The following is a 25944-nucleotide window of genomic DNA, read 5'->3' as shown; positions in this document are numbered from 1 at the left end:
GAATAAGTAGGGAAGGGAGAGGTCTTGAGTTAGCTTCTATATTTAAATAAAATTTGTTGAGGCCCGTCTTAATAGGTTGCCTACACATATTACATCCTATAATCTCCAAAAGGAAGCTCTCTCTGGAATGATACAAGTATTATGATGAGTGTTAGCAGTAAATTTGAAAGACAGAGATCATTTTCTCTATATCCTGGCTTAGCAGTCAGTTTCATTGCTACCACAGTATGCACAAAACTAACCTATCTGGAGACACTGTCCCCCAGAGTAAAACCCCCTTTATGAAGTAGGTTATCACCTTTCACTCTTCTCTTTTCTATGTTGGATCAACCCAAGTTCTTTCTCCTACCCTTATAGTGCCTTATATAGGTCTCATAAGAAGCCCTTAACCTCACTCTATTTAATGCCCTCTGGGGTTCTTTGTGCTCCTTCAGCAACCTCATTCCCAAACAAAAATAATCATCATCTAATTTCTACTCTACAAGAAACGAGGAAATCCTGCCTCTAGGTTTCTAAAGCACCTGGACAAAGCTAATGAATTTATGGATAATACACATTAAACATCAATTTTTGGGCAGTCAGCTTGGCATGCATGGACAGATATACTTAATATTTATCAAATAGTAATGAACAACATTAGATGGCACTTGGGCCAGAGAAAATGTAAACAAAGCTCTAACAGTTTTTCTAGAGCAGTGCACGATGCATGTGTGGACTGATTCTCACAGCAGTATTGTCACATTTCAGTTCCATATAAATTATAAATGGGAGAAACTAACTTCTAGGGGAGGCAGGTGGGTTCTTTAAAGACCAATACCAAACTATAGGGATCCATTAGGCAACCTTCTCTCTCTTTTTTTTTTTTAATTAACATAGCCCTGGCTATTGAATGGGTGGAGAAAAAGTATTGGCGTGCTTGTGTCCAATGAAGAGACAAGGCGACTGGGCTGTGCTGACTTTTGCAGGCCTCTTAAAGCAAAAGTGAAGGCCTTGAAAGTAGTCCAAATTGAGTATGTTCAATGTCTACTCCATTTCGAAAGAAGTCATGATAGCGTGACCCTTTGTACGGGGTCAGATGTAACTAAAGAAAAATTTATATAAAGATAGAATTGTATTTCTTATTTATTTACTTTGCAAGGGCATTTTGGATTCCTGGAAGACTTCCATATAGAAACAAGTTCATCTCCATTGCTGATATACACTTTTCTACTTGGCTCTTTGGCTGTTCATCTGTAATGTGACAATTTTGTTGGCTGTCCAGGAATCAAGAGCTGCAAGTACATTATGATCCCAAGTATTAGATGACTGGTATGTTGGAGCTCATTAGTACCCCTCTAGGGCTCAACCAACAATTTTCTCAGTACAGCATCAGCAACTAGAGAACCCGAGGTAGACTCAGAGACTGATTTGTGTTGCCCCTCCAACCAAAAAGATGTTCTGCTGCCTCTGAAATAAAGCAGGAAAAACTGGCTGAATGTGTTTTTGTTATTCTAATCCAGAAGTCTTCTGGACTCTGTACAGTCAGTCTTCTTGCTAACAGGTCTCCCATATTCTAATCTATTCATCCTCATAAGGATGTTTTGAACCGACAGTATTATTTCTTTTGCTGGGGGCAGTTGAGAAATTGGAGATCAGCATTTCTTCCCCAAACTCTGCTCTTCCCTTACAAAAATCTGTGAATGAGAGGTCCTAGTCATCTCCTAATCAGAGCACTGTTAGGACTGTTCAGACTCTGTTTCTGAAAAAATATTCTATTGGAGAAGTCCAAATATAAACCTGGGTAGATGACAAGGCCTATGTGAGGGTTCTTATCTTTTGGGGCATAAACAGTAATGTAGGCTAATGTTCAAGTGAAGCTTCTTCCAGCAATATGCTGGATATGTACAGTAAGTGACAGAAGAGAGGGTAGAACAGTATACAAGTATAAACAAGAACACGAAAAAAGCAACACTGGGCCTTCCGTTTGGAGATAAATGCTGTTCTTCGATGCCTCAGTAGATTCCATGCCTCTAGGTATCATCATGATTGCCTGAAATGCCCTCAGCACTGGGGTCTATGCAGTCAATATCAATGTGGCAATCTTGTTATTTAGCATCTTCTGGACCTTCCAAGTTCAACATCATTGACAACTGCCAATCCCAACAATGTTTGCGATACAGGAGGAATGGGGACATTCTGCTGAGCCACTTGAGGTATCTTGATGGCTGGAACCTGAACCCTTGAAGGCTGATGTTGTATTCCCAATCTACTCAAGGATAAGCCATCCTCATTGTGGTGCCAGCTGCCTCAATCTCCTTGCTCTCAGTATTATGCATACATAAGGACTGAGGACTTTGCATCCTCACTCAACATTGAGATCCCTTGATACAGACACCAATGCAATGAAATCTGTTGCATGCATCAGGAAAGTTTGTTGGTCACAATTTTAAATTCTGGCAGGAAATGAAGCAAGATTTTTGTTGGGACAGTTCTGATTCTGGAGTGGGAAAGAATTGTTGTATGTCATATTCTGAAACTCTGGGAGGAGGAAAGAAGGAGGACAAAGATCATTTTCTCCCCTCCCAGAGTTTCAGAATATAACCTTTAAAAATTCTTCCCCTTCCAGAGTCATAACTGTTTCAACAAAATTCCTGCCTCACTTTCCACCAGAATTTAAAATTGTGACCAATGAAGTTTCCCGTCAAAATTCAAATTTGTGACCAATACACTTTCCTGCCAAAAGCTCTTGCCTTCCTGAGGAAACCACCCAACTCAAACCCCAGCCAATCAGGTTTGAGAACCACCATTTAAAGACAAACTGCAGACCTCACAGAATACCCTGAAAAAAGCCACAGCATGATGACTGAAATGTACGGCAAGACGCAGACAACAGCAACTATCAAATCAGAAAAAGTTCCAATGTAGGATTTTCGTTTGGATGCATATCTCTCCTATGAGATTAGCAAATATGGTATTTCTTTATTTATTGTTCATTTATATCCCACATTTTCCCACTCATGCAGGCACAATGTGGCTTACAAAAATTAGGCAAACATATAAACAAGCTAAAATACAGTGCAGAGAAGACAAAAGATAGACGGTGGGAAAAAATAACTAGCAACAGAAAGCTGAGCAGGGTGGGGAGCGAGAGGGGGTTATCAATTTGCGGAGTAACTAGGGGAGTAGCTTTTGGTAAAGAAGTGGGTTTTCAGCAGCTTCTTGAAAAGGCCGTGGTCCATTTGTGCTTTAAGGTGCTGCGGGAGAGCGTTCCAGGATTTAGGGCACCAGTGGTGGAAGGATGAGGTAAAATCCTTTTGTACTTGACACCCTTACAATTTGGGAAGTGGCGGTGGAGATATGTCTGTGCAGCAGGCGTGGCATTCCTGGGTGGAAGGTTGATCAATGGGAGCATGTACTCAGGAGCCAACCCATAGATGATTTTGTGGGTTAAGGAGCAGAGTTTAAAAATGATGCGCTCCTTTACAGGTAGCCAATGGAGCCTGAAGCGCAGAGGCTCTGCATGAGCATAACGATGTTCTCCTAGAATCAGTCTCGCAGCAGTGTTCTGGACTGTCTGGAACTTTTTCAGTAAGGAGATCTTGCAGCCCGCATAAATTCCGCTACAGTAATCCAGGTGGGAGAGAACCAGCCAGTATGATGAAAAGGGAATAAAGTTGATGGTACCTTTGATCATTTTTGGTGGGAATGTGGTGTGTTTGGGGCCTTTTGGGAGGAGGTAAGGAGGATACTGAGAAAATATGTGGGCTAGTTATTGGACTCCTCTCTATGGCTTTTGTTAGGAACAGAAGGAGAAGCAAAGAAGTAGGGAAAAATAAGGAGTTGATTCTACAGCTGCTGTTTGCTGCAAAATTCACAATAGCTCAAAACTGGAAGCCCTACATAAGGGGAATGGATCTGTAAGTTTTGAAAGATGATGATATTTGAGCAGATTACATATTTGCTGAAGAATAAGAGGGATATGTTTCAGAGGAGAGCATCCTTTCAGGCCTACCTGAGGAAGGGGGGGAATATCCCTGGCCTGATTGTAATACCTCTCTAGTAGGTAAGGAGAAGAAAGAAATCACAGGACATGCAGAGTTGTAGGTTGTGTGTTTGGTTTTGTCTGGTATGGGGTGCAGGTTTTGGAGAGGTACATGAGATTCTTAATGGTTAGAAGAAAGAGTGGTGGGCGGTAAAACTAGGGGGAGGGAAGGAAGGAAAGTGGGAAGCAGGATGAGGATAATTAACTACTATTTCTATGTATTTGTATAGACAGGGAGGTGCTGGATAGAGGAACATTTAGGAAAGGGGGGAAGTCTATGTAAGGGTCAGTTTGGGGCCTGTCTGATACAGATAGGATTTTGGACATTTTGCCCATGTTTTGTGGGTGAAAGTTGTGTTGTTAAATAAAATGTAGAATAAAAAAAAAACAAAAGAAAAACAAAAGAGAAAGCTTTACTACATCATTGCAGTTTAAAATGTAACTTCAATGCCATATAAAGCCTTTTCAGACTAGCAACCTACACAGATTCCATATAATCTGGTTGTATTCTGGATTTGCACGCACAACTTAATTAGCTAACAAGCCAATCAGCGCCAATAACTGCCACTTAAGCACTATTTGGCATTAATTAGAATTTACACACAGAACTAAGTGTATTCTATAGTTGATGCGTGTAAATTCTAAGTCGCATAGTTGAAAATGGGCCATGGTCATAGGTATGGAATGGGTGGGCCGTGGGCATTTCTCAAATCTATGTGCGTTGTTACAGAATACATCCGGTCTGTGCCTAATTTAGGCATCGGTATTTACACCCAAGTTTTAATTGGCATAACTGCTCCACGACTAAATTTAGTCGAACCAATGGGCGCTCGGCATATTCTATAATCCGCACAGAAATTTAGGCATATTTTTTCGCCATGGATTTTTCAGGTGCCATATATAAAATCTAGCCCACAGTCCCTGAGCTGTATAGGATGAATATTTATTCTTTTAAACATCAACTACTTAGTCACCCACCTAATTTCCCAAAAGGTTTCCACTGGTGCATCTGGATTCCACAGCTCAATGCTTTCCGGCTGATGAAGGACTAACAAGGCCTAAATTCAAAAGACAACTTTTAGCTCAAACAGCAAATTTACAAGCACAGAAAGAACAAAGCAAAAATAAATTTAGTCTGAATCTTAAAATAATATCTAAAGTCCAATCCTGCTTTTGAGCAGGAACATTTGATGTTATTCTTTTTAGAAAAAAACATTGATCTTACACCTATGACCAAATATAGCTTATTGTTTTTAGACTTCTTTGTAATAAAAGGCAAACCTTTAATTATCTCTTGCAGGTGTGTATGTTTGTATACAAACATATATACAACATACTTATGTACATATACATGTATGATATTCTCTTGTGTCGTATTAAGGCTCATGAGGGGTACCAGATTGTCTAAATCAAGTTCAAGTTTTATTTGCAAGTTGCTATTTCAAAATGCCCAAAGTGGCATATAGCATAAAAATATTTAGTCACAGTAAAAGTAATAAAATAAAACAGAACAAAAAATGTCAATAAACACACATTCTTAAAAGCCCTCCATAATAATCCAGTCTAAAAATTCTAATAAAATAAGAATATAAGAAAATAAAAGTTGCCATATTGGGACAGACTGAAGGTCCATCAAGCCCAGTATCCTGTTTTCAACCAAGGCCAATCCAGGTCACAAATACCTGGCAAGATCCCAAAACAGTAAAACAGATTTTAAGATGCTTAACCTAGAAATAAAGTAGTGCATTTCCCCCAAGTCCATCTTAATAATAATGGCTTATGGACTTTTATTTTAGGAAAATTACCTATACCTTTTCTAAACCCTGCTGAGTCACCACCCAGGAAAAAGATCTAGGTGTTATCAACTGATGATATGCTAAAATCCTCTGCTCAGTGTGCAGTGGCAGCCAAGACAGCAAATAGAATGCTAGGAATTACTAGGAAAAGAATAAAGAATAAAACACAGATTATAATGCCATTGTATCACTCGGTGCAACTGCACCTCAAATATTGCATGAATTCTGGTCACTGCATCGCAAAAAAGATATAGCAGAATTAGAAATGGCACAGAGAAGGGGCAACCAAAATGATAAAGGGGATGGAATGACTTCCCTATGATGAAAGGCTAAAGAGACTAGAGCTCTTCAACTTGAAGAAGAGACAGGCGAGTGGAGAGACCGAGGTCTATAAAATCATGAGTGGAGTTGAATAGGACGTGAATCAATTGTTTACTCTTTCCTAAATACAAAGACTAGCGGACATGAAATGAAGTTACTAATTAGTAAATTTAGAAAAAACTGGAAAAAATATTTCTTCAGGCAACATGCAATTTAAGCTCTGGAATTCATTGCCAGAAAATGTAGTAAAATGTGATTAGCACTACAGTGTTTTAAAAAAAGGTTTTGATAAGCTCCTAAAAGAAAAGTTCATATATCATTATTAAGGCACTTTGGAAAATCCATTTGCTTATCTTTTAACTCTTTCTGGATCACCAGGTACTTGTGACCTGGATTGGCCACTATTGGAAACAGGATACTGGGCTTAATGTAACTTTGGCCTGTTCCAGTATGGTGATGCTTAAATACTTATATGTACTTGTGAGACAAGGTGCAATTTGGCCTTACCTGATAATTTCATTTCCTTGATTCCTGCTACACCAATATTTAGACTAACAAACTATGTTGTCTAGCAGATGGTGGAGTAGATGCAGAACTCTTCCAGTGACATCACTGGAATAAGGAGCAGTGCAACCTGGAACTTGTCAGTATGCTTATTCTCAAGCAAGTATGTAACAAGCTACATACAAAGATCAAGGACACCCCTAGAAGGACGTTTTCTAAATTTGGCTAATTAGACAACAGAGATACAGAGGGTAGCAACAGCAGAAACTGAAAGCAGAAGCTGCAAAACATTTCCCCAATGCTTCAGTCTTCTTCTTTTTTTGGAGGGGGGGGGGGGGGGCACAAACTAGTCTAGCAAGAAACAATTAAAGAAAATTCATCAGGTAACTCCAAATTTAACCTGCCTTATCAGCCTGCTAGACCAGACCAGACCAGACCAATGATATGTATAAAAGCTCTATCCCTCAGGGCAGAAGGAAGAGTGATTCTGACAAAAGAACTATCCTCTCTGACAGAGACAACAATCTTATGGTGCCTCAAAGGAATGCAGCAATGACCATATTGCTGCCTTGTAAATATCTTCTCAGGTCATCATCCAGGCCTCCATCCAGGAGGTTGCTTGTCAAATGAATCCTTACAGAACTACTTTGTGGCTAAGAATATATCATTGCTTTAATCCATTACGAAAAGGAAGAATTACAGGCCACCAACCCTTTGTATGGCCCATTAATGAAGACAAATAGTTTATCAGATTTCTTGAAGGTGACTGTTACTACTAGATAGTATAAGAATACTCTGTGCAAATCCAATTTATGAAGCATTCGGTCTGATTCTATCTTTCAAGAAAATGTCAGAAATCACCTGATTCACATGAAAGGAGAAACTACTTTTGGCAAAAAGGAAGGCACCGTGTAAAACGAAAACAAGTTGGCTGCAAAGGATAAAAAGGATCCTTACACAAGAGGGCCTGCAACTCTGAAACTTGCCTACTCAAGTAGATAGCCACCTTGAAAACAGTTTTCGAGGAAAGGTCATTCAAAAGGGCTTGCCATAAGGGTCAGAGGGAGTATTAGCCAAGGCTCTTAGCACCAAGTTAAGCTCCCATTGTTGCACTACTACTAGCACAGGTGGAAACACGTTTGACACCCCACAAGAAATGTACATTGGTTTGTGCCACCAGGGACATACCCTGTACCTCATCTCTGAAGCAAGACGATGCTGCTACCTGCACCTTAAGAGAGGGCCAAATCTTAACCTACCCCCCCACCCCCCCCCCCCCCACACACACACACACCTACGGAAGGCTAAAATGGCCAACAGATCCACACACCAGGAAGATAGGCCATAACCCAAAAAACAGCTCTCAAAAGGTTTTCCATACACAGATATACATCAAAGATGCAGAAATCATAAGCAGGATGGTTATAATTGATGTCAAGTAACCTTTGTCTTAAATGCTGTCTCTCCCAGGCCACGCTCTAAGCCAGAAGGGATCTGGATTTTACAACATAACTGGACCCTCCTGAAACACACCTAGACCTCATGGAAGTAGAACCAGGATGCTCAAAAATAAATGGACCAAATATGCGTACAAGGGACAGTGGGGCCAGTGCAGAGCCTCCAGGATGACAACAAACAGCTGACCCACCATTTTCCAAAGATTTCAGCCTATTCGAGGCCATGGCAGAAAAACAAAAACTCCTGCCTGAGCCAAGTTTGTACTAGTGCACCTATTCCTTCTGACCCCAATTCCTTCATGCAGCTGAAAGAAATAGGGACACTTCGCATTTTGCTAGGTTACCATCAGTTCAAAATATGGGGGACACCAATAGTTTACTAATAGCTGAAAGGCTGAAGTATTTAATTCCTACTTCCCTGGGTCCAAAATATGTGCTGCTGAGATTACTGCAAGCTTGAGCTCTGCCCAGCTGCAAAATATGCAAGTTCCTGTACCACTGTGGCATTTCTGGTGCCTCTCTGCTTGCGGACATACACCGTTGCATTATCAAACATGACTAGAACCACCTTTCCTTGGATTAGTGAAAAGAATGTCGTACCAGATGGCTAGCTTTTCTTTCCAAGCAACTGATGGTCCACAACACTTCCAGGACTGACTAATGCCCTAAATTGTGTGGTTCCCAAGCCCTCCCCAGGTTCACACTGGTGGTCACTACCACCCAATCCAGAGGGTCCAGAGAAACTCCCTGCAGGAAATAAGCTGGAATAGGGCAGAGGAGAGTGGAAGCTATATCTGGAACTTCTGGGATTTAGGAGACCACCTAGACAATACAGCCCACTTGACTGGCTTCATGTGAGCTTTCACCCATGGAACCACCTCTAGTGTCACTGTCATGGAGTCAAGAAGTGCAGGTAGACCCAAGCCTTCGGGGTCCATCTCGCACAAAAATTTCTCTTCTTGGCTCAAAGCCTGTCTATCCACTACCAGCTAAGGAACACTGGTCCCCTGTTTGGTACTGAAGTGGACACCAATTTACTCCTGCACCTGTGAAGGGACCAGCTGACTCTTCGCATTGTTCACCACCCAGCCTAGGTGTTCTCACAGCTGTATCGCTCTGGCCACCGCTACTCCTGAATCTGCTTCTAAATCGGCCCAGATCAGCCCATCATCCAACTAGGGGTGAATGCAAATCCCATCCCAAGAAAAAGGTCAGCACCCAATTAAGATCTAAGTGCTGTTGTAGAAAATACGCTTAAATCTTCTGCTCAGTGTGCGGTAGCAGACAAAAAAGCAAACAGGATGCTAGGAATTATTAGGAAAGGGATTATAAATAAAACCAAGAATATTATAATATCATTGTATCGCTCTATGGTGCAACCTCACCTTGAGTACTGCATTCAGTTCTAGTCGTCATATCTCAAAAAAGATATAGCGTAATTAGATAAGGTTCAAAGAAGCGCTACCAAAATGATAAAGGGGATGGAACAACTCTCCAATGAGGAAGGACTAAAGAAGTTAGGGCTCTTCAGCTTGGAAAAAAGACGGCTGAGGGGAGATATGGTTGAGGTCTATAAAATCCTGACTGGTGTAGAACAAGAAGTGAATTGATTGTTTTACTTTTTCAAAAAGTACAAACACCAGGGGACACTCAATTAAGTGACATGGAAATATTTTTTAAAACAAATAGGAGGAAATATTTTTTCGATCAGCGAAGTTAATCTCTGCTGGAGGACGTGGTAACAGCGATTAGTATATTTGGGCTTTAAAAAATCTGAACTTCCTGGCGAAAAGTCCATAGTCTGCTATTCAGACAAACATGGGGAAACCACTGCTTGTGCTGGGACTGGTAGCATGGAATGTTGCTACTATCTGGGTTTCTGCCAGGTACTTGTGACCTGGATTGGTCACTGTCGGAAGCAGAATACTGGGCTAGATGGATCACTGGGCTGACCCACTATGGCTATTCTTATGTTCTTATATATCTTTGGAAATATGTTGCTGCCATCACCACCACGACCTTGGAAAAGGTTCTAAGTTCTGTTACTAGGCCAAAGGCATTGTCCTGAATGGAAAGTGCTTACCCATCATGAAGAATGACAAACACTTGTTGCAGTCTTTGATGCAATGCAGAAATAAGCCTCTGCCTGAAACCATGGAGGATAGATATTCTCATATCTCCATATGAAAATATGGAACCTTCAGAGAGATATTGACCACATTTAGATCCAGAATGGGATGGAACATGTCTCCTTTCTTGGAAAACACAAAGTAAATGGAGTATCGACCTGGCCCTGCTCCTGGATGTGTAAGATCTTTAGAGCTCCCAACTGAATCAACCGTCACTGTGCAACAACCTGCCTCTTGAGAGATGAATCATAAAGGGACGACATAAGGACATCTAAGACTCTGCAACTCCAGAGTACAGTCTCGCTAGCCAACCTCCAAGGCCAACTTCTTGTAGAACAGATGGCGCCTTCCCCTTCCTTGGACCTCCAAGGAGAGAGTCCACTAACCCTTACAAGTTTGGAGGAAGAAGAAGATCTGCCACTCTCTCTCCTTGACAAAGATGGGCCAGTCAAAAACCTCATGATCAAGCAGTATCAGCCCGAGACCTGTTACCAGAGCCTCTTGCTGAAACCTTTATGTACTCTAGAAATCTCTGAGGCTCTATCTCCACCAAATCCTTAATTCAACACATCTGAAGAGCCTCATCACTGGGAAGTAGCCTTCCTCTTCTAGGGCTCTAAGGAGTCTCCTTGTGGGGAGAACTTCCATTATCTTCTTTGTCCTCTGCCCAGGTGTCCTCCAGGAAAGACACAGGAGGGATCAGAGCCCTTTTGCCCCTGAACCACTTCTAGGGAATTGCAGATGTTTAGTTGCCCAGGCAGCACAGCATGAAGGTTTAGGGTCCTCCAGTAAATGCTGTGGTCCTTGAGCCAGAGCTGGACCTTAGGCGGGCCAGGTCTTACAAATTTGTAAGGGCCTGGTAAAAATGAAAGCCTATGCAGTATGAGGGACAGGCCATAGGGAACAGGGGGCTCTACTACCCCCTTCCCAAACCCCCAAAGATGAGCCTGCAAGAATTTGGTGGAATGTAGTAAAAATGGCTACTGTTCTCGTCAAAAACACTGCACCCACAGTCAGCGCCACTGAAACAGAGGAGCTTAAGGAACTGGAGAGCCTCTAGTACCTGGAACCAGAAGGTTCCAGGAGCCCTCTGCTGTGAAAAAACCCCCCACTCCCTACCACAGTTGGAAATGGAGCAGTAGGAGCTGATGACACTGCTTATCCGCTGGCTCCCACAAGACCCATGGTACTTCCCACAGGATAAGGATGGTGCAGTGCCCATATAAAAGACTCACTCTCCCTCCTGGGATCCCAACCTGTACTCACCAGGTTGGGAAATCCCCAATGCTTCTCTGAGGGATGTTCTGTGCCTCTGCTCTTTTTTGTTCCCCCCACCTACCCCACAATTTTACTGCCCACCTCGCCCTGTAAAGCCTAATACTAAGCAATGGGCTGTGCTTTTCATTTCTTTCTTTCTTGTTTTTTCTGGGGGGTGGGGGCTTGCAAAGGCCCTAAAGATGGAATAGAAGAGGAAGTGGGGGATAAAAGGGAAGACAGAGAAAATAGTACTCACTCCAGCCAGAAGAAGCCCCGTAAGACCTCTGCAAGGAAGCCACACCAAGCAAAAGCTCAAAGGCTAAAATTCAGAGCCTCAGTGGGATGGTCACCATTTGCTGGAGGCAGAGAACTACTGACAAGTTCCAGGCTGCAGCACTTCTTATACCAGCGATGTCACTGGAAGAGTTTGGCTTCTCTGCCTCAGGGGGGATATAACCCGCTGGTCTGCACTGGTCTAAGAGCATGAAAAGAAATGAAGAGTTAAGAGAATTGCCCAAGGTCACAAGAAGCATCCGTGGAAGTAGTAAGATTTGAACTTTGGCTTCCCTCCTTGTCAATGAAGACAGTCAGTATTCAAGCAAATGCCTCAAAGACTAGGACAGTTAACCACATAGACAAACTTAAACAAAAAAAAAATGAAGCACTAATGTTTTAAATGTGAATACATTTTTTCTCTTCATAAAACTGAAAAACTGCAGAAGTTATGGACCACATATTTTCTTCTGTCAAAAAAATTTTGTTTAGAAAGGTGTCCCTTACCTCCATGGCTTCTTGAGCTATTTCTGGCATGGTGGACTGTGGTACAAGCTGTGTAAGCCCTGTAATTAATTCAGCAGTGCTGCTTTGCGTATCATTACCTACTTTGCCTGGGTTCTGAGTGTCAAAACAAAAAATAATAAAGTATTAGAGAGTACAGTCAGAAATTTGCCTGATTTAATATATTATTATTCTTAGAAATGATGTTTCACCTGTGTGTCACAAAACTGAATACAATAAAACAGTATCACACAATACTGTCAAACAACATGCATTAAAAATCAACAGCAACTCTCCTATCAATTTCACTCTTGTCAAGTTGCTCAGAAGCAAACAAGCCTTATATAATGCTTGTGCATTGTATGGGGAGGGGGAGGGAAGGAACCTTTTATCTGTACTGCTTTACAAACAGTGGAACACTCCATGACATTGCCAGCTAAGTAAAAACATGCCTTCTTTTTTTCTTTACAAGTGCTACATTTTAATGTGGCTTTAAAAAACATAGGCTAATAGCAACTCACGAACTTAAGACAAATGCGCAACACACTGAGACTGGGCTGCAGGCCTGGTGACTCAGTAGCTATATTATTCCATTTTTTTCAGGGCAGGTCAGAGAAATTAAAATAAGTCTATGTCTGCAAAAGGATAAAATAAGGACTAATCAACCTGTCCTTAAAAAAAAAAAAAAAGAGGAGTCAGTTGGCATGCTGCCCTGTATTTGATTACCTGCACTAGCTAACATCATGAAACTCAATATCAAGGCACTAAAATTTGGAACACCTTACCTAAAACCATCAAATGCACCAATGATTACTTGTTATTCCGAAGTCTATTGAAAACTCACTTCTTCAGTCTAGCCTTTAAGGAAATAAGCCCACTTCTTAATAAACTCATGGCATTAATTTTTACCTCATCCCACCTTCCACTACACCTGTCTATCCCACTTAATCCTAGCCCTTTATCTTTTTCCTCCATATTTCAATTATCTAGCTTAAATCACTAAGTATTTAATTATATCTGTTCTTAACTCAAGTTTTACTGGTCTAACATTATATGATGTATTTTACTTTCTGTTAATATATTTTGAACATGTTCATGCTTTTCTAATTGTTACGTAAACCACATTGAACCTGAGTTCTACTCGGGATAATGCAGGATATAAATGTTATAAATAAGTAAATATAAATGTGTTATCAGCACGTCAAAAAGCTACTAAGATGACCCTAGGAGAGGTACAGAAAAACTGAGAAAGTTCATTGCTTAAGCCAAAGTTTTGTTTTTTTGTTTTGTATTTAAACTTTTTAAAATAAACTGAAAGACATGCTCTTATTTTTCATTTACTTCCTCACACACCTCCTTCCTGAAAAAACACCAGTTAAAAAATGTAAGCTGGCCTCAAAAAACCCATTTCTTCGGTTTCACGTTTCCTGATGGTTATTTTGCCCATTGCTTAGGGTGTGGCACTCTGTGCATCACTCCTGTGTATGTTGTTGTACTGCTTTCACTTCCCACTGTTCCTTATGATAATATTAATATTGCAATCGTATGTCATGGGGTAAACTGCTCCAGCATGATGGGGCTACAATGCTAAAGCATGAGTGCCTTATGCATCCATCTGGGATGCATAGCTGGAAAGCAACAAGGCGAATGTGTATGAAGAGTGAAGCATACTGTATGTAATGACATGTAGGAGGATGAGAAAGCTGTAGTGAAATGGGGGTAATACTGAGTACAAAGACATGATGAGCAATGCAAAGAATCTTGAATGGTAGGCAATTGGAGATTGGGAACCAGTGCTCCTCAATTAGAAGAGGCATAAGATGATCATACTTTTTTAGTTCCAAAGAACACGTAACAGAAGCATTCTGTAGGAGCTGAAATATCCTAACCTGAGAAAGTTTCAATCCTTAATATAGGGAATTATAATAGTCAGGCAATGGATGAACTGCTTGAAAGTGTCTTAGGATAAAGAATGACCTTCTCACAAATGTCAGAGGTATGTGAATCAAATGTTAAGCATTTATCCAAGGTAACCCTAAGAATCTTCCATGAGTTCTTTAAGGGAACCTAAACTCTAAGAATAGAGGGGAAGGGCGAGGCAACAATCTGCAATAAGAATTAAACAGATTTTCTGTGTATAATGTATTTGATGCAGGAGTAACATTACCCATGGTGGAGAATTAAATTAAAAACTTCTAGAAAGCAAACTATAGTATAAACACCCTATGAGAAGAGGGACTCTGCCCCTTTCTCTCCAGTAATATAAATAAATAGAACACCTCCAAAAGCTCTTTCCCATTTAGCTACATTTAACTTCTCCTTGTGATCTTTAAACCAAAGTGATATTACACAAATTTTAGCCATCTCTTATTTTTAAATTGTTGAAATTTTCTCCCACATGTTGGGTGAAGACAAGTGCAAGCAATTGTACATTTTACCTGCAGCAAAAAAAAAAAAAGTTACAACCTGCCACAACTAGGGGGATATTCTTTACTGCAGTGAAAGGCAAGAACAATGAGAAACACCTTTTCAAAAGCGGTTCCTTTAAAAATATATATATATATGAAGAGAAAGTAACCAATGGGATCCTTGGTCTCCCCTCCTCTCCTAGCATCACAAGGCCAGTCCCACTTTAAGGTTTTTAAGATGGCATCCACCTGGTGATCAAAGGCATAAAAAGAGATGGATACTATACTAGTGGTCCATTAAACATTTATATACCTATGTCTTAAAGAGCACATCCTATGTGGTGCTTATCACTTGCAAAAAAAAAAGGATACTGCTTTTCTACTCATAGCAGGAGCTACAGCATCACAATTACAAATTGAAAATCACTTGCATGCATACAATTAAATAAAAAAAAGACTATCTCCTCCACATGATGGCAGCAAACAAATATATGAATATTCAACTGATTTTAAGAATATTGCAATGGTTGCCTATAGAACAATGTAATGAGTTTAGGCTTATTTTTTATAGCTTTTAAGGTTCTTAATGATTATACTCCAGACCACTTGCTTTCTTGCATTCAGCAATATGTTCTAACAAGAAATTTGTGCTCATCTCAGGAGTTGCTGCTCCAAATCCCTGGTTTGATACACTTAGCAATCCCAGGCACGAGGCCTCTTTTTAATATTTTTCAACAGGCTTCCTATACTTCTCTGTATGATGTCTGATCTTTAGGCTTTCGTAAATTATGTAAGCCATGGTTACTTGAAAATTGTTTTATTTAGAGTTGATTTTTATTCTGTTTCCTAATTTTTTTTTTTGTATCTTCATGTACCACTGTTAGTCTCTTTGTTGATAACCCAGAAATTCAGAAATAAAGGCTGAAGGCTGTAAATAAAAAACAGCATTGTTTAATTATGCTGATTGAGACTAATATGAGGAAACTGACATGACCCGAAATCCACAAATTAATTTTTTTTTATACAAGGAAATATGAGAGGAAGAGAGGAGACAAACATTGAGCCAGCAGAAATAAATTGGGAACTGTGCTTTTGTGCAATTTATTCCTAAATCACACACACAGGGATATTCCTAGGAGCTTAAAGAAATGTAGACACCTACTTTCCTTTATATAATACAAGCCTAACCAAGTACATACGCAGTTAACATTTAGGCATGTACACTTACTCCAATCATACAGCCTGTGCTAGCACCTGAATGTCAAAGACATGCACATAAATTACAGTATTCTAGAATTTATGCTGCTGTGTGCTCCGCCAAAGTGTACCTCCTCCCTTATACATATGTGCTATGCAAGTTAAGCAGGTATTTGCAGTATAACGCTTAGGCGGAATTTTGGCATTTATGCATATACAAGCACAAATGCCATGACTCTGAACATTTATGCACATAAGGAGCATGTAAATGTTTGCACCTGTGTTATATCATTGTCCTCTAACTGCTCTCAAGTACAATCAAACATGACTTGAAAACATCACTTTCTTTTTTAGCCATTCTGAAAGTCTAAAAAGCAAAACACACAACTAGAACTGTTCTGATAATCCATTCATCCTCTTCTCCCAGGCATTTAATACATAGGGTGACTGGTTATACACCACTCTGCACCTGGACTGGCTAGCTACACAGACTAATATAAACCAGTTCCTTATATCTTGTTTAACTGTTCAAAGAACTTGACTAGAGTTTAGCCACCCATCTATTTATCCCAACTGACGCTATACCACCCACGTTGTCCCCCATCTATCTGCTCTTTGCCCCTCGGCTACACAGTAAGCTGTGATGTAGAAAAGCATTAGTATCATATCCATGTTATTTGAATGTTTTAATGTGTGTTTATTAGATGTTTCATTAGTATTATGCTGACGTATTATATCTCTGCTACATGAATTTCACTGCTGTTAAATGTGTATATTTTTGATACTGTTTCATGGTAGTGCTATTATTAGATTTTAATTTGCTGTTCTCTAGTTTACCTTATTTACTGTATTTATGTTTACATTTGGCCATTTTTACTATTGTTATGCAGTTAACAAAATTGTAAGTTTTATGTTAAACTGTACTGCTGTACACCACCTTGGGTGAATCTCTTTATAAAGGCTAATAAATCCCCAATAAATATATAAAATAAATCCATTCATCTTCTCCATGCAAACTAAGTCATTGAATATATCATGAAGTCCAAAAAAGACATCTTTGGCAATAATGTTTTAAGTCATCTCCCATCCTGGAGGTCCTTACAAAATTCCACCTTGAGTTCCCATGCATTCCCCCACCAACAGCAGTAAAAGCTGGACTGCAAGACTGTATTTTATCAAACATATTTCTACCTGTAGCCCTCAATTGTCATGTAGCTGGAACTGTGCATATGAAAACATAAGATTTACTCACATAAAGCAAAAGCTTTGGATCTGCATGAATCAGCTTTACCATGGAGAGCAGCAGGTACTTATAACTTCTGGTTTCCAAGTCTGTAGGCTTGTCTTTAAATTTACGATTTGTCCTTTTGTCTTTGAACGTAAGACTCTGAGGAAAAATCCCAGCACTTCCATCAATACAAAGAACTACACAAAATTAACACATTTAGGAACAGTTAACAATTGTGACTTAGTGCCTTTTTTTACCAAACCATGCTAGCGATTCCTATGTGGCAAAGTGAATGGGCTTTGTCGGTATTGCCGCACCACGAATTGCTAGTGAAGTTTGGTAAAAGGCCCTTAGTGAGTAAACATGATCAAAACATCTAAATAGTCTACGTAACCACTGGTGTAGCTCAGGCACAAAGATCGTACTACTTTCGTCTATACCATCCATAGAAAAGTTCCACAATTTAGCACGTTATGTCAGGAAAATTGCATTACAATTTTACAAACTTCCCACCCAATTTTATTACAGGAACTTTATATCGATCATAAATAACTAAGAAGATTTAAAATAGATTGCTTAAAAGAAAGTCAGCACAGTATTACAACTAAAAGAAATAAACTTCACCCGTACCTGCCAAAAAAAATGGATTTTAGAACACTCAGTTTACCTGGTCAGCAATTTTAAATATATATTTTTTTTAAATTAAGTCTGAGGAGTCACGTGATGCGCTGGGAGCGGTAACAGCATAGAGGCTGAGCTCCGGGTCCCCTCTCCTCACATATCACGTTAATTACCGAAAACAGCGGAACAACCGGAATCTAAACAAGACCCAGGCTTTCGGAGTGTGCATGGAACATTTCTTGCTCCCCATGTCGGCTGGAACGTCCAAACGAAGCGTAAAGGTGGAGAAAGGGAAGCTACCACCCTCTCCGGCGGAGTCCAAGATGGCGGATAGCGGGCGGGAAGAACGCGATGAATTTTCAGAATGGCAGCTCACCCAGTTGACCACGGCGGTAGTGGCGGCTTTGGAACCGAGATTTCAATCGCTGGCGAATCAACTGGGGAAGATGGACGCAAACATGGCGGAGCTATCTAAGCGGACATACGAGTTAGAGCAGAGGGTATCTACCCTGGAAGACACGTGCAATGCTAGCCAGCCGCGAATGGCGGAAATAGAACAGCAGCTCAAGGCACAGGCCGAGAAAATGGAAGATCTTGAAAATAGAGCGCGGCGCTCAAACTTGAGGCTGGTCGGTATTCCTGAGTCGATCGCCGAGAAGAGTTTGGGCCCCCTACTAGAAAAATAGTTGCAACAAGAATTCGCCCTTTCAGACAGCAGTGGGGGTTTCTGCATCGAGAGAGCCCACAGGCTGGGGAGATTTCAAGTAGAGAAACAGAAACCCCGCGTGGTCATCATTAAAATACATAATTTCATTCACAAAGAAGAGATCATGCAAGGATTTAAATCCAAAAGGGACAATCTACAATATGATGGAAAGCGGATTTTAATTTTTCCCGATTACTCTGCAGGACTGCAGGAAAAGAGAAGACGGTTTCATCCAGCATGCTCTACTTTAGCGGAGAAGAAAATTCGCTTTGCTCTGGCATACCCAGCGACTCTTAAAATCCAGAAAGACGGGAAGTGGAACACCTTTACTTCTGAGAAATTGGCCATGGACTACATAAACAGAGAACTGGGCCAACAGGAAGAGGCTACATGAAACATGACTTGGGTATGAGACTGTCTGGTTTCTGTTTTTGATGAGACTTAGTGCTCTAAATATCTTGTGGAGCTGAAACTGAATAGTGGAAGTTAGAGGACGGTTCCAATTGAGTTTTTGAAAGTTGGAGTAAGCAATAAGGTTATAGGGGAGCGGGGACCCCCGCAGAGATGTGACCTCGGTGACGACAAGTTGGCGTCACGATACAGCAGTTATGATGGGGTGTTTAAGGGGAGGGAAGGGAAATGTTTAAAACAGGTTATGTTGGTTCAAGGAAAGGGGTTGGGGGCGGGGGGAAGTTCGAGAGGGATAATGGGCTGTTCTAACTATGAATGCGAGATGACAGGCTGTGGAACTCTGATATGGAGGGGAAGGAAGAGGCCTCCTAAGCTAACAATAAAAAGGTACAGTTGGGTGCCGGGGAAGGGCTGGGGCCCTGGCGCCAAAAAATTAGCAGGAAAGGTACAACTGATGGATTGTTTGGTGTGCTGGCTCTTCTAGCTATAAAATAATTACATGGAATGTGGGGGGAGTTTCATCCCCGATAAAACGGAGGAAGATCCTCACACATTTGAAGAGGTTGGGAGCTGACATAGCCTGTATACAGGAGACCAGGCTCTCTGATGAAGAGCATCAGAAATTAAAGAGAGCCTGGGTGGGTCAAGTAGACTATGTGTCATCTGGAAAGAGGAAGGGGGGAGTGGCGATTTTATATCGCAAACATCTGGTCTGTGCATCTGAGGTCATGTTACGGGATGATAATGGGCGTTATCTGCTAGTTAAACTAAATTTACAAGGGTCTGAAATATTTTTGCTATCTGTATACGCACCCACCCCCTCTAATCCAGATTTCTTTTCAGAGTTATTACGTATTCTGTTACCATACAGAGATAAGAGGTTAATAATTGTTGGGGATATGAACACACTGATGAACCCAAATATGGACTGCACAGGTAGACAGAATGAAGGGGCGGGGGGTGGAGGGGACCGTGGGACCCTTTCAGCATTCGCCACTGATCTTGGGATGGTGGATGCTTGGAGGTCCCTGTTCCCTGAGGTAAGGGACTATACTCACAGATCTCGGGCCCGTTTAGATTACCTGTTTATATCTGGCCCGCTTTTTTCCAATGTAACAGCAGCTGGCATAGAACAAGAACTAATTTCGGACCATTCCCCAGTGTGGTTTCAGCTGACAGATCACAAGGAAAGTCAGACAGCTAGGACATGGAGATTTCCAAATTATTTAATTAAAGATGCGGATTTCACAAAGTTTTTACATCAAAAATGGGAGGAATTCTCTATGCACAATCAGCAGCACAAATCTGACCCGATTTTGTTTTGGTGCACAGCGAAGGCTGTGATGAGGGGGGAAGTTATCTCCTATGTAGCGGCAAGGCGGCGGAAAGTAGCAGCTAGCATTATTAATCTGTCAGATCGGTTGGGTGGGGCCAGGCGCACTTATTTGAACTCCCCGACCCAAGTTAATAGAGATGAGGCTCTCCAGGCCACCTTAAATTCGTTAATACACGAACAGACCCAAAGAGGCCTAATATATCAAAAATACAGATTACATAAGCATGGTAATAGACAAGGGAGCGTATTGGCGAAACTAGTTCGGCCATGGGCGGGAAATCGCACTATCACGGCCATGAAGAATGAGGCGGGAGAATTAAGGAATAAAACAACTGACATTTTACAAATTGTACAGACACATTTTCAGGAATTGTATAATTCATCTGGTTCTCCCCCGCAGCAAGTCGTAGAGGCACTTTTAACCAGGGCGGGAATGCCAAAGTTAACACCAGAAGCTCGGGAGCACTTAGCTCAACCCTTACAACCGAGAGAGCTCCAAAAGGCTATTTGTGGCTTGAAACATAACTCGGCGCCTGGGATTGATGGTTTTTCCGGAGAGTTTTATAAAACATTACAATTGCCTCTGATTCCGACTCTGTTAGACTATTTTCAAGAAGTGACAGAGGGAGGGGAGTTCCCGAAACATGAAAACACGGCCTTAATTACGTTGTTACTAAAGCCAGGGAAGGAGGCGTCGGACCCTGACTCCTACCGCCCTATATCGCTCATCAATGTGGATATTAAACTATTCGCCAAAATGTTGGCTAATAGATTGGCAGAGCACATTCCAGTCTTGGTAGGCTCAGCACAGGTGGGATTCATACCTAAACGACATTCGGTTTTACATGTTCGCAGAATCCTTCTTGCTATGGCTCACTGTAAAAGTAACAATGAACCCCTAATGTTAGTAAGTTTGGACGCCTCCAAGGCCTTTGATCATGTCAATTGGGGATATCTGCTACAGTTGCTGGAATGGATGGGGCTGCCGGAGGAGGCCATACAGATTATCCGGGTGCTTTATACAGGACTGGGTGCGCAGATCATAGCAAATGGAAACCGATCGGAGTGGTTCCCAGTCAAGCGAGGAACGAGGCAGGGGTGTCCCCTGTCCCCATTCCTCTTTGATCTTTCTTTAGAGCCCCTGATAAGACTTCTGAATGGGTCCCGGGAGATTAAGGGGGTGCAGATGGGAGGGGAGGAGGTCAAAACATTAGCGTATGCGGACGATATTTTCCTGGTTTTGCGGGACCCCCAGCCCTCACTACAATGTACCCTAGCAGTTTTGGAAGAATATGGTGAGTTATCGGGATTTGCTTTAAACCTGCAGAAATCTGGCGCCCTAGCAGTGGATAATGCTGTACGTGAGAGGTGGCAAGGAACTTTTCCACTGCAATGGGCAGATCAGGCTTTGAAATATTTAGGAACAATGATACCTCGGGACGTGACCTCTCTGTACAGAATTAATGTGGGTCCACTGTTAGAAAGTACGAAGCATAGATTGTCTCTGTGGCAGACTTTGCCACTATCACTATGGGGGCGTATTGCTCTCTTTAATATGCTCATAGCACCGAGATGGCTGTATCTCTTTCAGCAATTACCTTTGTACTTGAAAGGAAAAGATGAGAAAGCCCTAGATAAATGGATTCAGAGATTTTTATGGAAGGGGAAGCGCCCCAGACTACCGATGACTGTGATTACAACCCCGCGGGAACAGGGGGGGATGGGACTCCTGAGTATACGGAATCTATCAATTGCCAGCGCGATGCGCCATATCAATGATTGGTATCGGGGTACTCAGGAGTTTTCTGTCACTGAGGTTGAGACTTCCATTTTTCCTCGGATACACTTCAGTTATTTGTTACATTCGGGTAACCGATTACCTACATTAGCGTTCCAGAAGCACCCCTTGTTACAATCACTTAGGAACACATGGCGGTGGGTGTGTAGGAAACATCACTTCACGGCAAAAACCACTCCTCTACTATCCATTAATAATAATCCTGACTTCCCACCGGGGCAGGGTAACAGCATCTTCAGACAATGGGCAACGAAGGGTATCCTTTATTTATCACATGTAGTTAATGAAGAGGGGAAAATAAAACCTCTCACGACATTGGTGGAAGAATTCGGTATACAGGGGAGGCATCATTTTGAGTATTTACAGTTGAAGCATTATATAACATCCTTGTTGTGGACCGACCTAACAGAGGATGTAATAGACATTCTGACAGAGACATACACATTGGGCGCACAGTTAGCGGTTCCTCTCAGGTTTCATCACCAGCAATTAAAAGATTCTACCTCTGAAATAGACTATGGGCGCTTGGCCCGAGATTGGTCAAAAGATCTGGAAGCTGCAATCACGATTGACATATGCAAGGAGTTTATTAAAAAATTGTATCGGTTGCAATTGTCAGTCACACAGTGCGAGAGACTATACAGATTTTTATTAAGAACATATATGCCACCTAAGAGGGCTGCACGCGTGATAGAAACCTGCGATGGAACCTGTCCTAGATGTGGTGGAGGAGAAGCAGGTTTAGGTCACATGTTCTGGCTGTGCCCCTTAACAAAGGAGTTCTGGGGGGAGATCACTCAAGCATTACAACAAATGTGGGGATGCACCGTAATCTGTGATCCCCTCCTATTGTTCTACAAATACAAATTTTCAGGACCACCACCTCCGGGGTTCAAGCGTTTTGTGTGCTTGGCGACACTATATGGGATCACCACCATTTTAAAGTTCTGGCTGTCTGACTTGAAACCATCATTGGCATATTGGAGAACACAGCTACTGTACCAAATGAAACTTGAAAGATGTGGTGTCCATTCACTGGACTCTGTGTCAGGGGAGAAATTTCGCATACACTGGGAACCTTTATGGTTGACCATGCCTTCCAGAGGCCGCAGCTATATTCTGAACATCTGAACAGCTCAAAGGGGAGGGGAAGGGGGGAAGGGGGGATAGTTACATGAGAAATGGATTCCAATGTTTGTCTAATTTTTAGGTTAAGTTGTATTCATAAGTAAAGACAACAATAATTGTTAATCGGTCAGGGAGGGGCGGGAGAAGGGTAGTCTTGGCTAATGTTAAATGTGATGACGTGCAGACAGGTGCAAATTTGTTCAAGGTGATGTTATTGATATATGTCTTGTGCATGGTCAAAAGACTGTACTGTTTCTTGTCTGTGCAATGTCATCAATAAAAACTATTGAATATAAAATTAAGTCTGAGTGACACACTTTGGAGATAGGCACACTATTTAATACATTGCCTTCTAAAGGAAATAATGGAATATTACTAATGCAGCAGGACTTTGAAGGGGAAGAAATCCTAAAATATTCGGTTCATTCTTCTACAGTTTGAGACAGAAAAATCCAAGGAGTGATTTGATTTTTTTTTCTTTGCTACAGCCTGATTGGTCATTTTTAGAGTACTTCTAGTTTTCCATAAAGGTCCTTACCTATCTCAATGGTAAAGTACTAGAACAGAGACTTCAGCAATAATTTAGACTATGCTTGATATGGGCATAGTGCTAGAGCATTGTCACTAATGTGCTTACTGGCTAGTGTCCCCTCCCTGGCACCATGCCATTTAAATATGACTATATTTAATAAACAAAAATTGGAAATGTCTTTATTATTCATTACAGCCCCTCCCTATCCCAAAGCGATAATTATTTCATTTACAGGCAGTTTTAAACTAAAACGGTTTTCCTAAGGTGCATGGCCAGTTTGCAAAACTACAACAAGGGTCTCCTTTATCAAGCTTCGCTAGTGGCTCCCGCACAGCAATGCCGATGAAGCCCATTTAAAGTGAATGGGCTTTGTAGGCATTGCTGCATTAGGGACCCGTAGCACGGCTTGATAAAAGAGGCCCTAAGTTTGTGACAGAAGCAAGGACTGCTCATAACAGAAATCTTCAGGAGCCCAATACAATAATGAAACTGACAATAACTTCATAATTATCTAAGAGGCCTTTTTACTTAGCTTCAGTAAGAAATGGACTTAGAATGTCCTAATGTGGGACTTTCCCAAGCACTAAATCCATTTTTACTGTAGCAGTAAAATAGGGCAATTCCTATTTTTAGTTTTGAAGGTCTTGCACTAATTGTTTTCAAATTAGTGCACAGGACTTGCAAAAAATATTACACTGGAGCACTTACAGTCTCTAATTTAAGAGGCATTAAGGGCTCCCACATAATGTGAACAAGCTAGCCGGATAATGCTTCCATGTCTCACCCCTTCCAAAAAAAAAATAAATAGTGCACAATTAGCATCTCCTGTATTAAGTCTTTTCTGGTACAGTAAGTTCACCTTAGGGGTTAGCACACTTTAGTAAAGGGGGCCCTAAATGTTGATGACATGCAAATGGTTGATCTCATTATTTCTTTTTAGACTTCAAGAAAAAATTAGGTATTACCTGATAATTTTCTTTCCATTAGTCCTTCCCACTATTCCAGAACCTGTGGGATAATTGTGTCCATCAACCAGCAGATGGAGATACAGAAATGGAAACTGAGCCCAGATATCTCTCTTGGCATCCAGTCCAGCTCCTCAGTATTTACGCAGACAAGCACTAGAGAAACTCAGAACACACACAACAACCTTAAACAACTCGCTAACCTAACACTAACCAGACGAGAAAACGTGCGGACCTCTCATACTGCTGGTCAACTTGTAGAGAACAAAAGATATGCATGAAGCAGTATGCAAGGATGACAATCATTATTTGACCTATTACTTTGCACTGACTAAACATCTCAGAAACTTTGGGCAGGCCTCTGGAATAGTGGAAAGAACTAATGGAAAGAAACTTATCAGGTAAAACTTAATTTCTCCTTCCATTACATAGCTTCCCACTATTCTAGAACCTGTGGGATGTATAAAAACAGTCCCTAGAATGGGTGGGATCCTGGCGACAATGCTCTGAGGAACGAAGCCTAAGAACTGGCTTCCGAGCATGCCACTATGTCCACCCTGTAATACTTGGCAAAGGTATGCAGTGCTGACCACATTGCTGCCTTAAAAATATCCACCCAAAAGAGTAGTCTCCGCCCAGGATGTCGCTGTACACATCATAGAATGAGCCTTGAAGTCCTGAGGAGCTTGCTTCCCTGCAACCAAATAAGCTGATGCGATAGTCTCCTTCAAACATCTAGCAATTGTGGGCTTGGAAGCCATGAGGCCAAGCCTCTGTTTGCCAAAAAGCTTAGTCTGTCAGATTTGCAAAACTCATTCGTGACTTCCAGCTTTTCTAATAAGGACTCTACACACACTGAGAAGCTTCAAGGAAAAATAATAAGCCTCTTCGCCCTCTTTGCGAAAGTACGGATGCTACATAGATTGGTGGAGATTAAATACTGTTACCACTTGGAAGGAATGAATTGTGCTCTGGGAGATCCCGCCTCCGAAAAGTGAAAAAAGGGATCCCGACAAGAGCGAGCCTGAAGCTTCGAAACCTTATGTGCCGATGCAACAGCCACCAAGAGTGCTATCTTTAGAGTAAGATCTTTCAAGGAGGCCTTCCGGAATGGCTCAAAAGCAGACCTGCAGAGCCCAAAGGTTCTACTCTGGACACGACATATGAAATGGAGGCTGCAACCAGCCCGCTCCCTACAGGAATCGAACAATATCCAGGTGAGCCACAAGAGAGGTCTTCTGTAGTCAGCCCCTGAAACAGCCCAAAGCCACAACTTGAGCTTTTAGAGAACCCAACAATAATCCTTTCTGAAGACCTGCCTGGAGAAATGCTAGGATGTGTGTAATCTGAGC

The 25944-nt window shown here is 41.5% G+C and overlaps 1 protein-coding gene across 1 annotated transcript in view; it reads right to left on the bottom strand.

Annotated features, from left to right (window-relative positions):
* NF1 (neurofibromin 1) overlaps positions 1-25944 on the bottom strand; it is a 464504-nt gene that overhangs the window by 258245 nt on the left and 180315 nt on the right. Inside the window, 3 exon segments of the mRNA XM_030222524.1 lie at positions 5000-5079; positions 12266-12379; positions 17120-17254. Coding sequence (XP_030078384.1) covers positions 5000-5079; positions 12266-12379; positions 17120-17254 — 329 coding nt within the window.

Source organism: Microcaecilia unicolor, chromosome 13 (genome assembly GCF_901765095.1).
Source record: "Microcaecilia unicolor chromosome 13, aMicUni1.1, whole genome shotgun sequence".
Lineage (NCBI taxonomy): Eukaryota > Metazoa > Chordata > Amphibia > Gymnophiona > Siphonopidae > Microcaecilia > Microcaecilia unicolor.
The sequence above is the reverse complement of the archived record's forward strand: the minus strand, read 5'-3'. Positions and strand labels throughout refer to the sequence as shown.